Consider the following 17,569-nt stretch of genomic DNA (forward strand, 5'->3'; position numbering starts at 1 on the left):
CAAGACTGTATTTAGAGAACAGGATGGGGGGACTTTGTTCCAGATCGGTATTACAAGAGTGCCACACTTTCAAGACCTCTTTAATTTTCAATAACCTACATATTCTGCCGGTAAAATTTGTACAGGCCATTATTTCAATAATTTTTGTATTTCAATAAATAAATAATATGAAAGATTAAGTTGCCCTTTTCTTGACTTTTTGGGGGGGAAAAAGCGAGAAATACTGAAATTTTACAGTTTGTTAGGCTACTGGTTTCACAGACAAGGTTTAAGCCTAGTCCTAGACTAAAATGTAAGTCTGAGCTGTTTCAAATGAAAGAAACACTGACTGATCTTAAAATATATCAGTGCCTTTGTTTTGTCTCAAGATGCACACCAGTAATGCACGCTTATAAAAATTACTTAAATGTCCTAATTGAACCATGGCCTAATCCTGGCTTAGTCTAAACCCTGTCTGTGAAACCGGGCCTATATGTTGTATACACACATTTCATCACAGTACACTCCATTTGCACTTCCTATATTTCTCACCCTGCGAATTGTTTATATAGTGTGTGTATATTATGTGTTTAGTATGTTTAAATGCATGTCTGCGTTACACTTTTTCACCACTTGGCTTTAGAAGACCGCCAATGAAGAGAGAAAATGAGCAGTTTACAATAATAACCATGCAATGTTAGTCAGACAGACGGCGCATGAAGATATTTTTATCGTGTATAACTAGTCATTTAAGTAATCAATAAACAGTGAGAGGTCACAGGAACTATTTTCTTACGCGGAACAACACGGAAAGGAGGATGAGTTTTAATTGCTACCCAATGGAGCGCGTTACAAATGGCAGGTGTTCCTCGGTAATAATTAAAGTGACACAAAACCAGTCCCAACGGGGTGGAGCCCGCTTGCAGCCAGCGACAAGGATATGTTTATGTGTTCCACATTACACCAGGTAACTGTAACTAACATTGTTTCCTCAGAGTGGTTCTTGTTTTAATAATGAACTTTTAAGTTGGCTATTTTTACTTTTTGCCCATCAGCCACAGTTGCTGGCGAGTGCCCAATAAGGATTCACATGGTCTGTTCACATATAGGCTATAAATAACGCATATGCATGTGAAACTGAAGACGGAGCATCAAATCATGTTTTGTTCTTTTTATTAATTGTACTGAAAAGTAATTCAAGTGAGGTGGAGGGGATTCCTGTAGCCTTTAGTCTGCTACAGGAATCTGTGCACTTGTGCACCAACCAAATTACAATTTTTGCACTTCACAGTAAGATTATATTTGTTAATATATTGCACAGCGAACTACATTAGTTGACTAGAACTAACAATGAAAAATACTTCTAAAGTTGTATCTGTTCATATTATTTAATGGACATGAACCATTAACAATTGTGTTTTTATTAGTAAAAAATCATTTAACTAAGAGGGCCTTGGTATTGGGGACTTTTTTTTTCTTATCAAGTTTCTCAGATCATAAGGTGCTCTTGCAGAGTGCGTCTGAAGGATGAATAGCAGTGGACCAGCATACCCGTTAGCCTCTCTGTATGTCGGTGACCTTCATCCTGATGTCACTGAGGCCATGCTGTATCAGAAGTTTTCTCCTGCTGGTCAGATCATGTCCATCCGTGTGTGCCGTGATGTCATTACACGGAGATCCCTCGGATATGCTTACATCAATTTCCAGCAGCCTGCTGATGGTGAGCACACTCTTATTACGGTGTTGCCAATTGAATTGAGGATGCTCTTTAACTACAGCTCGGTTCTGGAATTTAGGAAACAAGACCTGTGAATTGAATTTAGTGCATTTCAGATCAAATACATTTTAATAATAAAGAATTACCCAAATTAATAACCATTTTTAGTTATTTAAGCACTTCTCTAAATAGTAAATCTCACTTTTCCTCCACATTAAAGCGGAATGTGCCCTTGACACGATGAACTATGAAGTCATCAAGGGTCGTCCTATCAGGATCATGTGGTCCCAGCGAGATCCAGGTCTGAGAAAGTCTGGTGTGGGAAACATCTTCATCAAGAACATGGATGAGTCTATTGACAACAAGGCTCTCTATGACACCTTTTCTGCCTTTGGTAACATCTTGTCATGTAAGGTACATCCTTTTTCATTACTGTGTTTTTTAAATGACTATTAAAGGCAGCTTTATCCACAAGTTGATTGAAACAATGTAACTAATGCAGTTTTTGTCCTAGGTGGTTTGTGATGAGAATGGCTCAAAAGGTTATGGGTTTGTGCACTTTGAGACTCAAGAAGCAGCCAACAGGGCCATTGAGACCATGAACGGCATGCTTCTGAATGATCGCAAAGTGTAAGTATTGACACCAGTGGTTCTCCACCAGGGAGCTAGGGAAAAACTAGGGGTCTCCGCAAACACACACAATAAAGAAGTCAACTGAATCATATCTTTTTATTTTCCCTCAGTAAATATTGTTTGTATTAAAAAACGTGCAGGTCTGTAATATAGAACATAACTTCTGGAATTATTAAATGAATAGTAGTTAATTATATAAAATTACTTAACTATGTTATTTAATAAAAGCCTATCAACAAAAAGTAACAAGCTGCTGTACTCTCATTAAAACAGGAGTGCCACAAATATCTTGGTGTATGTGGGATATATCAAACATTTTGTTGGGTAACAATGGGCCTTTGAGTCAAAAAATGTTGTAAACTGCTTTTATTTTTGTGTTTTGTCCTTGTTAGCAATCCATGTTTTCTATATTAAATTTTTTTTAATAAAAATTAATACACCTTTATTTCTATTATAGAATTGACATTCATCGTGCCTTCTAATTTGACTTACTACTACTTCCTCATCCTCTCCATGATCTTTTTCCACCAACCAGGGGTGAAAACAAACTTGGTCCGCTTCTTAGGAAGCAAAGTCATTTCACATTATTCAAAGCAAGGACAAAGAATTATGCCAGTTCTGCCATTCCTATTTGTATATTTATAGACCGATGTATGTGTTTATCTTTTGGTGTAGTTTTGAATGTTTTTATATTTCTTGAGTATTTTGTATTTGCTTTTTCTTGCAAGTTTCTTTCGATGTACTTCCTGCAATAATTCAATCTCAGTATTGCTATGCACAAAAGTAAATAAACTAATCGGCATTTGCAGTTTTGTAGGGCATTTCAAGTCTCGTAAGGAGCGTGAGGCAGAGTTGGGAGCGAAAGCCATGGAGTTCACCAATGTGTATATTAAGAACTTCAGTGAAGATATTGACAGAGAGAAACTCAAGGGCATCTTCTCTGAATTTGGTAAGCCGTTTCATATAGGAATGTTTTTTTCTGTAAAGACGTTCATTGGCCATATAAAAGTGTTAAATATGCAAATGCAGGGGTTTTAAACTTTGATTTTAAGAGCTACAATTCATCCACAAGCACTTTTCATTTGGAGTATTTATTTTGCTTATTTTAAAGCTGGCTCTGGTTCACAGGTAAGACTCTTAGCGTCTGTGTGATGACCGATGAAAGGGGACTCTCTCGTGGCTTTGGATTTGTCAACTATGAAAACCACGGAGATGCAAGGAGGGTAAGAAAACAAATTGTGCAGTATGTGTGAGTAGAGATGGAGACTGAAGTCTTTTCTCTCTGTGGTAGGCAGTAACTGAAATGAATGGCAAAGAGCTGGATGGCAGAGTCCTGTATGTGGGCAGAGCTCAGAAAAGACTAGAGAGGCAGGGAGAACTCAAGCGCAAGTTTGAGCAAATAAAGCAGGAGCGCATACAACGCTACCAGGTAGAGCTACATGTGCTTACCTGCATGGTAACTTGTATAAATCTGCAAACACAGCCAAAATTCAGTATCATCCTAATCATCTGAGAAGGATTTGCATATGCTCAACTGTATGATTTTTCAGGAATATGTTTTAATGCATGCATTGTTTCTTTGATTTTAGGGAGTAAATCTCTATGTAAAAAATCTAGATGATGGCATTGATGATGAGAAGCTGAGGAAAGAGTTCGCTCCTTATGGAATCATCACCAGTGCAAAGGTAATGTAAAGTGCAACAGAATACACAACTTGATAAATAACAGCCAAATTACAACTACAAAATATAATAAAATGATTCACAAGTTTGATAGGGGTCTAATATAAAATTCTTAAAATCAGACATTAGTAATGTTAGTCAGACGTTATAAACGTTAGTTACGAGTGTGTGATGTCCGTTGTATAGTCACAATTCTCTTTCCTGCTTTAGGGTCATCATAAAATATATATATATTTTTGTAACATTTATCAAATTCATTTGGGTCACATTCTTATGTTGGAAAATCTGCAATTTTGTAGTAATTTGTAAAAATGAGTTACAAATAGCTATTTAGCCATTATTTTAGCTACATAGTAACACTTTTAATTCAACATTCAACCCATTCATATTTAATAAATTCCAACTCCCCTTTTTTTCTCTCTCATTGGAGAACCTGTTTCACCCATGATTATCATTACATTAAACTAAAACCATAAATTTGTTACTTGAAATGAAATTAAAACTTAAAATGTATTTATGCAATCAAACTAAAAAACTAAAATTTGAATAAAAACTGCACTTTTTTTTTTACTAAAATAAAAATCTGAAAATAAATAGAAATGAAAAAATACTGATAAATGTGAAAACTAAAATAATACTGGTTTTGCCTAAAAAAAAAAAATACATGAAAATGGTAGTCCTTATTGACAACTGGAAATTCTCACATTTGTTTGTCCAATTTTACAGTGAGAGAAATTGAATGGAGTCTTGCTTGGGATTTTCTTGTATTTTGGGATAGGTGATGACCGATGGAGGCCACAGTCGAGGCTTTGGCTTTGTGTGTTTTTCTTCTCCTGAAGAGGCCACTAAGGCAGTGACTGAGATGAACGGCCGTATCGTTAGCACTAAACCACTATATGTGGCTCTTGCCCAGAGAAAAGAGGAGCGAAAGGCAATTCTCACAAATCAGTACATGCAGAGACTAGCCAGCATTCGAGCCATTCCCAGCCCTACTATACCCACTACCTACCAGCAGAGCTCCGGCTACTACATGGCCTCTGTGCCGCAAGTGGGTGGAAGGGTTTATATGCATGTGTGGTTTGGTATGATGATTGCATTACTTCTGCTTTGTGAACTTCTATGCATATCTGCATTTCTAGCATCAGATTCGCTCTTTTTATAACACCGTACCAAACCTGCGGCCTATTCCACGCTGGACAACTCAAGCTCCTAGGGTTCAAGGTAAAGTCACTCATCTTATTGATATAATTTAAATGCACTTTTTCTTTTTGTTAACCCCTCAGTGTGCTTTTGTGTTCGTTTTGTATTTGGATGAGTTAATTTCTGTTTGGCTGCACTAGCTCCATTCACAGCTCAGTTTGTGAGACAAGCGGTGCCCCGCAGGCCCTCCACCACCATCAGCACAGTCCGCCAGGCCTCCACTCAGGTTCCTCACATTGTTCACAACACCCAGCAAATGGGTAAGGCTCTGTGTGTTTAACAAAGTATAAAAACAATGTCAGCAGAAAGTCCTCACAAAGATACAAAAAACATTTGTGTCTGAAGGTGTGCTCTTGTATATAAGATGTATTTATACATCTTTATTTTTACACCTACATTTCACTGCTTGACCTACATTTCACTGCTGGTTATACCCTGTATAATTGTGTGTGTGAGACAAATAAAAAAAATCTTGAATCTTATTTAAAAAAAAAAAAAAAAGGGAAATGGGCCTTAATGCATTGTGTAACTCTTCTCTCTTAATTACTTTGGTCCATATGTTAAAATGCATGTAATCACAGTTGACAGATATTAGTGTCATCCTGAATGTTCTGTTTTTGGCTGGAATGTGAATCTTTTCTTGTTATGCCTGTTTTTCTCTTGACTTAGCCAACATTGGCACACAGACTGCAGGTGGGAGAACTGTAGGAGTGGGCGCTTTAGTCAGAGGAGTCAGTCAATACAAGTACTCAGCAGGAGTCCGAAATGTGCAGCAGGTCATCAATGCTCCAGCTCCTGTTGTTCACCAGGTAACATGCACACTTGCCATCTTTCTTTTTGTACTCGAGCTGAACTTGGTTGTGGAGTTGACTTTCGAACCCGGTGTCCTAACATTTCATCCTACCCGTCAGATTGTCCTACCAGGGCTTACTGTGCATGCACACATCAATATTTTCTCACGCTGAACAACACAATTACTGTATTTGCATTACTGTAAGGGTAGGTTTAGGGTCGGGGTAGGTGTAGGCGTTAATAAAGCATAATCTGATGGGTAGTATTTTATTTTCTTCTTTTATTTCGCAAATCGTCAGAACACCGGAGCTACTTTAGGGACCATTTGCAGAGTGTAATAGACTGGAATAATAGACTATAAAAAAAGATGGACAACGTGTCTCTATTGCCTTTAAATGTAGAAAGTTGAAGCCAAAATGTCCCTAGTATATTGTGCCAATGATGTAATTTGGAGTCCGAGTCTGCGCAGTAGTAATCATGAGCTGGAACTGCCGTATCAAAGTCCTGCAAACCAATCACAAGCTCACATTAATGTTGCCACATCCTGTTTTTATAGCATCAAATAACTAAAAGCAAACCTATTAGGAATAACAAACACTTGAATATACATCAACTTGATAAAAACTACCTAAATGATGGAAACTATCTTTGGGAAAAATGTATAGGAAGCTTTTTAGTTTGGCTTACATCCCCATTCATTTACTTGTAGAGGGCGGGGTTTATAACCTATGTTGCAATCTGTGCAATCAAGTCATGAATGAAAGATCGTATTTACAAGAGATGCATATGACTCCACAAAGTGGTCGTAATTAAGAGTGGGAATGGAAACTGAGTTTTCTCTGAGTTTCCGAGTTGGGGGCGTATCAGTGAGTGTCAGGTATAATTGGCTGCTGGATATAATGTTTCCCGAAACTCCCATGGTTTCATTGGTTTACAACCACGTGCTCATATTAAATGTCTCCTGACTGATAGAAGCCAAATGGAGACTATCAGACTCTGAACTCTTGAGAACTCGCTGAGCAAGCTGCTCTATCTCAATCTTTCCAAACGAGTACTTATTACTAGCAACTGCTGTATTAGAATTACTCCTTAGTGAAAGATGTTTTACACTTCAGCCCCTGTCCTATGGAATGCCAATCCTGCCGTAATTAGAAATAAAGAAAAAGAAAATAATTTATTTTATTTCCTTATGTATTTTTTCCACATATTTTATGTATACTTTTTTTTTTTTTTTTTTTTTTTTTTCACTATCAACAGGCAAGTAGGATACACTTCTTGTACTTCGTTTAAGCACCACAATGTGTGGCTTCAAAGCTTACCCCTTGACTACTCTGGCTCGATTGCTATTCCTGCGGTAAAACACGCCCTCCTCATTACCCTACAGACAAAGAAATGTATAAATAAATAAATGTGGGAATAAATAAACAGCGAGCATAAAGCGATTGCATGCTTTCGCAAGCATCAGCAAATTCACGCGATCACAGATTGCACGCTTCCCAGCCAAAACAACCCCCCACATGGGCAGTCGTGGCCTAATGGGTAGAGAGTTGGACTTGTAACCCAAAGGTCGTGGGTTCGAGTCTCTGCAGGGATTGTAGGTGGGGGAGTGAATAACCAACACTCTCTCCACCCTCAATACCATGACTGAGGTGAGACCCTTGAGCAAGGCACCGAACCCCCAACTAGTCCTGACGCAATAGGGGGCCTGGCCCAGCCTGTGAGTCACTAGTGCCCGCCCTGGACGAGCCTGCTGAGTAAAGAAAACGCTGTACTATTCAAACATCAGTTATTTATTTACCCTTGCATTGCGAAAAAGCGGAGATGTGTTTCCTCCAGGCTGGACTTACGAGCTTTCACTGAGAGCTTGAGGATCCAGTGACGTTACGAGGTTTTACTGACAAGCTCTTTTTAATGATTGGCATTGGTTAAACATTTTAAAACCCTCTGATTTAAAATAATGACGAATTATAATACAGATATGAAGTATGGATAATTGGCTTGACATTGACAATTGTGTTGTATATAATTGATTATGAAGCAATATTCTCATCAGAGTTCAATCAGCTTTGACATATTTAAATATGCATATTTGTGATATTTTTACCTTTTTATAAAGGGCATTTTCCCCTTATATTTTTAAATATATGCTTCATCTTTCATTTTAAATTCTTAATTTTTGATCGTTAAATTAGAATAAGACACTATAGGGATGTTACCAATCAAATATAATAATTTACATTTATTTAATGTTATGAAATTGTTTTAAATATTTAATGTTGGAAAGAATGACTCTTAAACAAACTAAACTGCCAGTAGGTGGCGGCAGGTGATAAGCGGTCTTATTAAGCGAGTCATTGAATCATTCAAACGATTCGTTCGAACGATTGATTCATCAAGAATTAATGGGTCATTGAATCTTTGACTCAACCGATTCGTTCAAAACACTGAATCATTCAGTAATGAAAACACGGTTGTGTTGCTGTGAGATGAGGCGAGTGAGGTTATGGTTCTGCTGAAACAACAAAAACAGTCAATATTGCGTCTAAAATGTAAGTGACTTATTAATTACTTGTTTAGTGAACTGTCATATGAAATCAGTGTCACATTTTCAGTCGTGATGGTATTCAGCACTCTTGGCCGTGTGATGTTGCTTAACTGTATCATGTTATAAAAACTCCACATTTCTAAATTTCAAATTTCTAAAATGAGTTTAACTCACTTTAACACACTGTTAACTCACTTTGTGTTTGCTGCGCTCATTTGTCTCTATTTCTCCTCGAGAGAGGCAGCGCAGTCTTGTTAGCGTCATTACATTATGCACTATCCATCGCCATTCAGACTAAATTATGAAGAATCATTATCACGTTTTGCTGATTGTTATTGGCGTTTTAATCTTGTCCGGTCGGGCAAGTCATTCTCCTTCAGTTGGCCTTTTAAAAAATCCACTTGTCCCGGACAAGCCCTGCGATGTGTGTTTAGACTGCTTCAGTAAACTAGGTCCAGTCTTTACGACTCCTCTGTTGTATTGTAGTGGAGTGGTGCGTCAATTCTTCCTTTTTTTTTTGTCAATTTAATTCATAATTAATGATATTATGCATTGCAATGAGGTTGATCTCATTCGTGCCCCCTGAAGAAATGAAATGCCCGTCCGTGAATTTGTGTCTGATTTGCTCAACAGCCTATTAAACGATAGCTTGTGGGACATTTTGTCCTTCATCCAATAAAATGATAGCTTCTGAAACATTTCCATCATCAGCCAATAAAACCATGATGTCTGAAACATTTCCATCATCAGCCAATAAAACCATGATGTCTGAAACATTTTCTCAATCTTCGTAAAAGCAGCAATAATTGTATGAAAAATCCTCAAAAGATTTGCTGTAAATTTATTAATATCTGATCATCCAGAAATGGACACTAATTCAATACAATTTCTCACAAATAATTCTAATATTAATAAAAATGTTACCTGAGAAATGTTTAAATATTTGCAGTAGTAACCTTAGGAGTATCTCAAGTTAATAGCAGATTATTAGATATGTTCTATGCATAAAACAAATTAAATTGTATTCATACAAGACGATTCAAAAATCTTCCTTCCAACATTTAGCACAAACATGAATATAAAACCCTTTTATTCAATTAAAAGCTTTGTTTGTTAGATTAGACATTTCAGGTTGCACCTCTACAAAGCAGACAAATCTTCCACACGTGTTCATTAACTTAAAGCTTATTTTAATAAAAAGCTCTGTAAAGTTCTTACAAATGTGTCCCTGCCACAAACTCAAAATCACTGTGATAAGAATAAGACACTCAGAAACTTCTTTTGTTGTAATCGTGAGTGTACACAAAAAATAGACACTTAACAGTTTCGATTGATGTATAACACTTATTTGTGTGACCAAAATCAACAGAGTATTTTATACAGAGTATAAAACCGAGCTGGTATCACCGGCGATACAGCCGACCCCAGAGAAAATGATCAATTTCTCAATGTTTTAAGCCCCACTGAGTAGCTACTGTCTTTCGAGTGGTTTTCTATGAGAAGTGTAAATTTGTTGCATTTTGTTCGTATTCTGGGTGCATCTGGTTTCGTGTATATAGTATGCATGATCAATAAAGTGCATCCAGAATTCTGTTTTCTATTATCAGTGATGTATTAAGACTGTGATTAATTAAAGTCACGTCAGAATGTTCTGAAGAACGCTCGCAGCCCAGCGAACCGCATAAAGCCTCCCTGTAACTTACATCAGTGGGCTTTAGAGGTGTCAGGATCACTCATTTATGCATTCATATAGAAGTTACAATGCGCTAGTCTTTTGTTAAATAAAAGTTTAGCTGGTATTGTAGAGTGAGGCTTATGAATGATCAAATGCATGAAACCACAAATAAGACTTCAAATGTGTTAACTGCAACAAGCTGGCAGAATAGGTAAAGTTTAAATTAAGGAATTAGATTCAAATGCACTATTTATCTGCTTATACTGAAATTAAGAGCGAAGTGACACTTTTATTAATAAACAAAGGCATATCCTATACTCGAGAGACACCTAGTGGCAGAAAAAGACTTTGAACTGTGAAGAAACGCATAGCTACTTGAGACCCTCTAGCGGTGAACTGAGACATTACAGATTAAACTATGACCGCCAAATACAAACTACCAAGTTTTGCACTGCTTCTAGGAACCTCGCATCATATTTCTGTAGATTTGTGGATGATTTAATGGTCATGTAATGGTCTTAAGAGAGTGAGGGAAGCAGATGTGGATGAGGGTTGTGTGGAGCTGAGGAGCATGAACGGTGACAAAAGGCTAACATGTTTGTTCACTTTCCTTTTGATAAAACATTGTTTTTGCAGATGAGGAGATCCCTCTTGTGGCAGATGGAGGCACTGTAACCTCTAAATTTACAAAAGAAGGCCCTTGGGTGCTTCGGCTTCTGGTGTAATGGTCCCGCACGAGTCACGAGAGCAGTCCTGACGTTGGGGGTTGGGAGCTGCAGTGTTGGGGGAGGAGAACAGATCGCGTGCCCTGAATGCGTCAGCACTGAGAGCCAATCCTATTACCTAGAGCGCCGCCTGATCTGCATGCTTGCCTGTCTCTTGGCAGAAAAACATAAATACACCAAATATATAGTTTAAAGGATCAGAAATGCATGTGAATACTGACATCTGTATGTTGCAGCACATCAAATGTGCTTGTATGGCCCTGGTAAATGACTAAATCATGGTGTAACCACTCACCAGCTGTGAGAGAACTTGCCCGGAGACGCCGCTATATATACCAGACGTCTAGACTAGTTGTTCGTGCTTGCTTCGGCAGCACATATACTAAAATTGGAACGATACAGAGAAGATTAGCATGGCCCCTGCGCAAGGATGACACGCAAATTCGTGAAGCGTTCCTCATTTTTGAATTATTTTTAATCGTTAAACATAATTAAGATTAAGCTGGATTAAAAAAAAGTCCTTTTGACGTACGTAGAAAGTGCCTAAAACATGCTCGTATATCAAACTTTGTGAATCAACAGTGCGGAGGCGTTTTATTCACCATTTATTTATGATGTGGCAGCAGTCCAGCACAACACCGTCCAGGAGCCCCGGTTTAACCCCCTCTCGCAGGGGGAACTTTGCTGAATGTCTCTGTAAATACAAGAACACTGTAAAAACTATGCGTCAACAGAAAAGCAACAAAAAACCCTTCAAACTAAGGACACCTTTATAAAGTAAACTTTGGCCTTTGCAGTGTGAAAAATACAGCAGTCTTTCTTTTACTGTTTTTTAGATGGTACCGAATACAGAGCCGGCGGTTCATGTGAGAGGCCAGGAGCCCCTTACTGCCTCCATGCTGGCGGCTGCACCCTTAAAAGAACAGAAACAACTCCTGGGTACGAGATGTGCACACATGTTCACTTAAAGGTTTAAAGTTGTGAGCAGCTCGAATCTTTTTATAACACCTGCATCCTAAACTTGAATGAACAATACTGCTCAGTATAGGGCGCTACTACAATAGTACTGTTAATAAACGACTTTTCATTGTAGTACTGTAATATTTATCCAGTGAGAACAAATGAATTCATCCCCTTTACAGTGAAGTACTGAAAAACTATCGACACTTTAGAGTGTCTATTTAGTGTAAAGTGGAAGATAGTACATAGATTGTGCTATATGCCAAATCTCCTGAAGCAATATGATAAATGTCGTAACATGAGTAAAATGACCAATCTGTTCGCATCCCATACAGGTGAGCGGCTGTACCCACTTATCCAGGCCTTGCATCCTACTCTTGCGGGAAAAATCACAGGCATGCTGCTGGAGATTGACAACTCTGAACTACTGCACATGCTTGAGTCTCCAGAGACCCTGCACTCCAAGGTTCACCCGCTCAAAACGTACTCAACATTTAGTCTCAAAGATTTAGTTTATTGATCTTTTCTGCACTATTTAGGTTGAAGAGGCTGTAGCGGTGCTTCAGGCTCATCAAACCAAGGAACTGTCGCCAAAGTGAGGAGCTTTATCTACGGTAATCTACGTGCAGTTTTCTATCATAATATTTGGTCTTAATCATGCAAGACCAATTAGTAGCGCATAGAAGTGTCGCACACATGTTGACTTTCTTTCAATTTTACAGGCATGCACACTGAAAGTCTGTGAGGGTTGTTCCAGAGAACGGGGAAAAGAACCCCGCACTATGCTATTTAATGCATGCAAATGTCCTTTTGCTCTCCACTGTGTTAAGTTTGTTCTGATTTTGTTTATAAAAAAAATAAATAAAAAAATTGAAAAATAGGAAAAAAGTAAAATGACAAAAAAGGCTTAAAAAATTTAATTTCTGTGTGCAATAAAAATGATTCTGGCTTAATGGACATGCAAAAGAAGTTTCTGAGTGTCTTATTCTTATCACAGTGCTTTTAATTTGTTTTATGCATAGAACATATCTAATAATCTGCTATTAACTTGAGATACTCCTAAGGTTACTACTGCAAATATTTAAACACATTTCTCAGGTAACATTTTTATTAATATTAGAATTATTTGTGAGATTGTATTGAATTAGTGTCCATTTCTGGATGATCAGCTATTAATAAATTTACAGCAAATGTTTTGCGGATTTTTCATACAATTATTGCTGCTTTTACGAAGATTGAGAAAATGTTTCAGACATCATGGTTTTATTGGCTGAGGATGGAAATGTTTCAGAAGCTATCATTTTATTGGATGAAGGACAATATGTCCCACAAGCTATCGTTTAATAGGCTGTTGAGCAAATCAGACACAAATTCACGGACGGGCATTTTATTTCTTCAGGGGGCACGAACGAGATCAACCTCGTTGCAATGCATAATATCATTAATTATGAATTAAATTGACAAAAAAAAAAAGGAAGAATTGACGCACCACTCCACTACAATACAACAGAGGAGTCGTAAAGACTGGACCTAGTCTACTGAAGCAGTCTAAACACACATCGCAGGGCTTGTCCGGGACAAGTCGATTTTTTAAAAGGCCAACTGAAGGAGAATGACTTGCCCGACCGGACAAGATTAAAACGCCAATAACAATCAGCAAAACGTGATAATGATTCTTCATAATTTAGTCTAAATGGCGATGGATAGTGCATAATGTAATGACGGTAACAAGACTGCGCTGCCTCTCTCGAGGAGAAATAGAGACAAATGAGCGCAGCAAACACAAAGTGAGTTAACAGTGTGTTAAAGTGAGTTAAACTCCGTTAGCATACTGCCGTAAAATTTAGAAATGTGTTTTTATAACATGATACAGTTAAGCAACATCACACGACCAAGAGTGCGGAATACCATCACGACTGAAAATGTGACACTGATTTCATATGACAGTTCACTAAACAAGTAATTAATAATAAGTCACTTACATTTTAGACGCAATATTGACTGTTTTTGTTGTTTCAGCAGAACCATAACCTCACTCGCCTCATCTCACAGCAACTCAACCGTGTTTTCATTACTGAATGATTCAGTGTTTTGAACGAATCGGTTGAGTCAAAGATTCAATGACCCATTAATTCTTGATGAATCAGCCGTTCGAACGAATCGTTTGAATGATTCAATGACTCGCTTAATAAGACCGCTTATCACCTGCCGCCACCTACTGGCAGTTTAGTTTGTTTAAGAGTCATTCTTTCCAACATTAAATATTTAAAACAATCTCATAACATTAATGTAAATTATTAAATTTGATTGGTAACATCCCTATAGTGTCTTATTCTAATTTAATGATCAAAATTAAGAATTTAAAATGAAAGATGAAGCATATGTTAAAAAATATAAGGGGAAAATGCACTTTATAAAAGGTAAAAATATCACAAATATGCATATTTAAATATGTCAAAGCTGATTGAACTCTGATGAGAATATTGCTTCATAATCAATTATATACAACACAATTGTCACAATGTCAAGCCAATTATCCATACTTCATATCTGTATTCTAATTCGTCATTATTTTAAATCAGAGGGTTTTAAAATGTTTAACCAATGCCAATCATTAAAAAGAGCTTGTCAGTAAAACCTCGTAACGTCATTGGATCCTCAAGCTCTCAGCGAAAGCTCGTAAGTCCAGCCTGGAGGAAACACATCTCCGCTTTTTCGCAATGCAAGGGTAAATAAATAACTGATGTTTGAATAGTACAGCGTTTTCTTTACTCAGCAGGCTCGTCCAGGGCGGGCACTAGTGACTCACAGGGTGGGCAAGGCCCCCCATTGCCCGCCTATTGCGCCGGGACTGCTCAGCTGGCGAAGGAAGTACAACCTCTACTGGGCCTTTTTAGCCATGGAGTCAATGTGATTGTCCCACTTCAGGTCCTGAGAGATGAATAAAAAGACATCTCTTGCTTCATCCGATTCGACCCCAGGTAGTCTTTGATGGCATTCAGTTGATTTTTACTGTCCATCTGGAGTAAGGCAGACCCTTTCACCTCCCCACAGAATAACTCACGGTGACTCTGTATCCAGCACAACACTGCTTACAAACTTCCACTTTATGTCCTCTTGTACTCCTGTTAAAAATACAGAAAAAATTGCACATTCAGTCAGCATTCATTATATGTTGTAAGAATCAGTGCACTAATAAATATATAGTAAATATACATAAAATGAACTCTAACTGAATGTGCAAATTTTTTAATAACACTTTTTTTTATAATAGCTACATAACACTCTTACCTACTCATATACACACTCTATCCCTCTCACATATGTATTTACCTCTCCTCACACACATGATATTTTTAATGACACTGATCACAGAACACTTGCACAGTATTGGATAGAGGAAGAGTCTTTGGAAAGAAGATCTGCAGCACTTGTGTGCAAAAGATTGAGAGGGTCTCATACCTTTGACATGATTGCTGCTGCTCTTGATGATGTCCATTGACAAAAAAAACTGACTTATCTGAGGAAAAATCTGAAGAAAATAATTTAGAATAAAACACTTATTTTTCAATTCTTCTTAAATCTTTGCATTCTTCATCTTGTATCATTAAACTATCAATGGAGTTTCTTTGCTGCCTATTTTTTTTCTAAATGACTAAAATAAGAAGAGTTATTTTCTCCGTCCTCAATCCACCTGCACGCAACCTTACAAAGGCCCCTTGTGCTCTTTCCAGATAAAGATGATCTCATCTATTTTGAAGCTCCATCACCCTATTTTTTTCCTAATTTAAAACAGGTTTAATACAACACATATTAATATCATGAATTAGGTTATTTTCAAACTCCTTTTTCTTTCTTTATTTTCTTAGAGAAATGTATGGAGAAATCTCTAATTTTGAATTTTGAAAATTCCCATTTATTTATATTACAATCAAAAGAATAATTTCTCTCTATACTCCTAATCAATTTCTTGATTTTACTGCAAAATCCTTCATTTTGTAAAAGACGGGCATTAAACTTCCAATAACCTTTGTTTCTAAATTGATTACATGTGGGTTCAAGAACAAGATCTATAAAGCAATGATCTGTTAGTGCAGCCTTGAAAATTGAGGATTGAGACACATATTTTACAATATTAGCACTGACCAACCAATAGTCAATTCTGGATTTGCTCTGACCATTAGGTTTAAACCAGGAAAAACATTCAGTATCAGGATTTAAATCTCTCCAAATGTCATTCAAATTATTTTCTGTCTTCAAAAATTAAACGGTAACATTAAGCCGCTGTTTGTTGTTAAAGCCATAAATATTAAATAAAATGAAAAAAGACCATAAATTTTAAGTACCACCATTAACCAATGACCACTATCATCAGCTGTATAAGTAATGAGTTCCCCAGGACATTTGTTGAAACATATTTCCACATCTCCAGAACAGTTAGAACCATGACTGAAAAAAATCTTATCACCCCATTGATTAGTCCAAAAAGAGGCGTCTAAGTCTAAGAGTGTAAATTATAATTTTAATTCAAATGGATGCCACCTTATTGGTACAATAAAGCTCTCCCTACACCTACCCTAACCCTACCCAATACTTTATTTTCAACTTTTGGATTATTTCCTTCATTTTTATTGAAAATAAATGCCTTTCCGATGCGATACGAGATTTGAAAAGGGAGAAGAAAAAAAAGTTTGGCAAAAGGGTCGATCGCGTCCAAAATCACAATGATACACACGCTATCATCTGCGCCACTGGACTTCAGGTTCAGATTCTTCCTTCAATATGTTCAATAAAAATTAATAATAAAAAAAAAGGTTCAGGTTCTTCCTGTACACCTTGATTGACAGATGTCTCGTCCAATCAGCGATGAGTACTCTATTCCCAAACCAATGGCGCTGTCTCAAACTATACCTACCTCTTCCGGTTTGTCTGATTTGTTCATTTGTTTTCGGATTTGTTGTTGTGCTTTCTGAATTGTTATTTTGTTTTTTAGATTTGCATTTGCGTTTGTAATTTGTTATTTTGTTTTCAGAATCGTGATTTGTTTTGCACTTCTCGGCCACCGTAGTTAAAGAGTGACCGATGAAAAGTTTCCAGCATGCCTCTCTCATTAAAGACTCAGTAACTGTGCGTTATATAATACATGTATACATAGCCTACTCTTTTCATTTTATATGGAGAAACACACTAACTAAACGCACTTATATAAGACAATATGCATTGAATGTTCAAAAGAAAAGCAATGACCACACAGAAAGCCGTAGCTTGAACAGATTGAATGCATGAACAGATCTGAGTAATCATAAACGTCATGATTCTTCTGTAAATCAAACATATGATGATTGGTCTGATCATAATTATTTGTGAAATGTGCTGCCAGTTAATTACCTTACAGTTCCGCACACTGACCGTCTGATTGTTGAAAAGTTGAAGACAAATTTAATTTCTATAGTGTTTAGTTTGTTTTAGTCGATGGTTAATAAAGATGAAATATTTTTCTTCAGTTTAGTTATCTAGATTTATAATTTAGTTTTGTTCAATAGTAGATGTTTTTGCTAATCAAGTACGTACTGTAATTGTATGTGACTGCAACAAAAGTATGTTGTTTAGCTCTTGTCTGTTCAAATCTAACTTTCAAAGTCTTTATTTTACTTTTGTACA

At 37.0% G+C, this 17,569-nt stretch overlaps 1 protein-coding gene across 1 annotated transcript; it reads left to right on the forward strand.

The window, feature by feature from the left end:
• Positions 1-1,506: 1,506 nt before the first annotated feature.
• On the forward strand, positions 1,507-12,870 carry LOC306848931 (embryonic polyadenylate-binding protein B-like; the record flags this gene model as incomplete). The annotated part of the gene is made up of 15 exons (XM_079383720.1): positions 1,507-1,699; positions 1,917-2,110; positions 2,211-2,326; positions 3,139-3,278; positions 3,458-3,552; positions 3,621-3,758; positions 3,919-4,014; positions 4,790-5,059; positions 5,151-5,232; positions 5,352-5,471; positions 5,881-6,020; positions 11,785-11,887; positions 12,244-12,374; positions 12,448-12,522; positions 12,631-12,870. 14 exons carry the CDS (start codon positions 1,507-1,509, stop codon positions 12,505-12,507), a joined length of 1,878 nt encoding a protein of 625 aa, XP_079239846.1. The 3' UTR covers positions 12,508-12,522; positions 12,631-12,870.
• Positions 12,871-17,569: the final 4,699 nt, after the last annotated feature.

This window comes from Barbus barbus (assembly GCF_936440315.1).
Source record: "Barbus barbus genome assembly, chromosome: 29".
Lineage (NCBI taxonomy): Eukaryota > Metazoa > Chordata > Actinopteri > Cypriniformes > Cyprinidae > Barbus > Barbus barbus.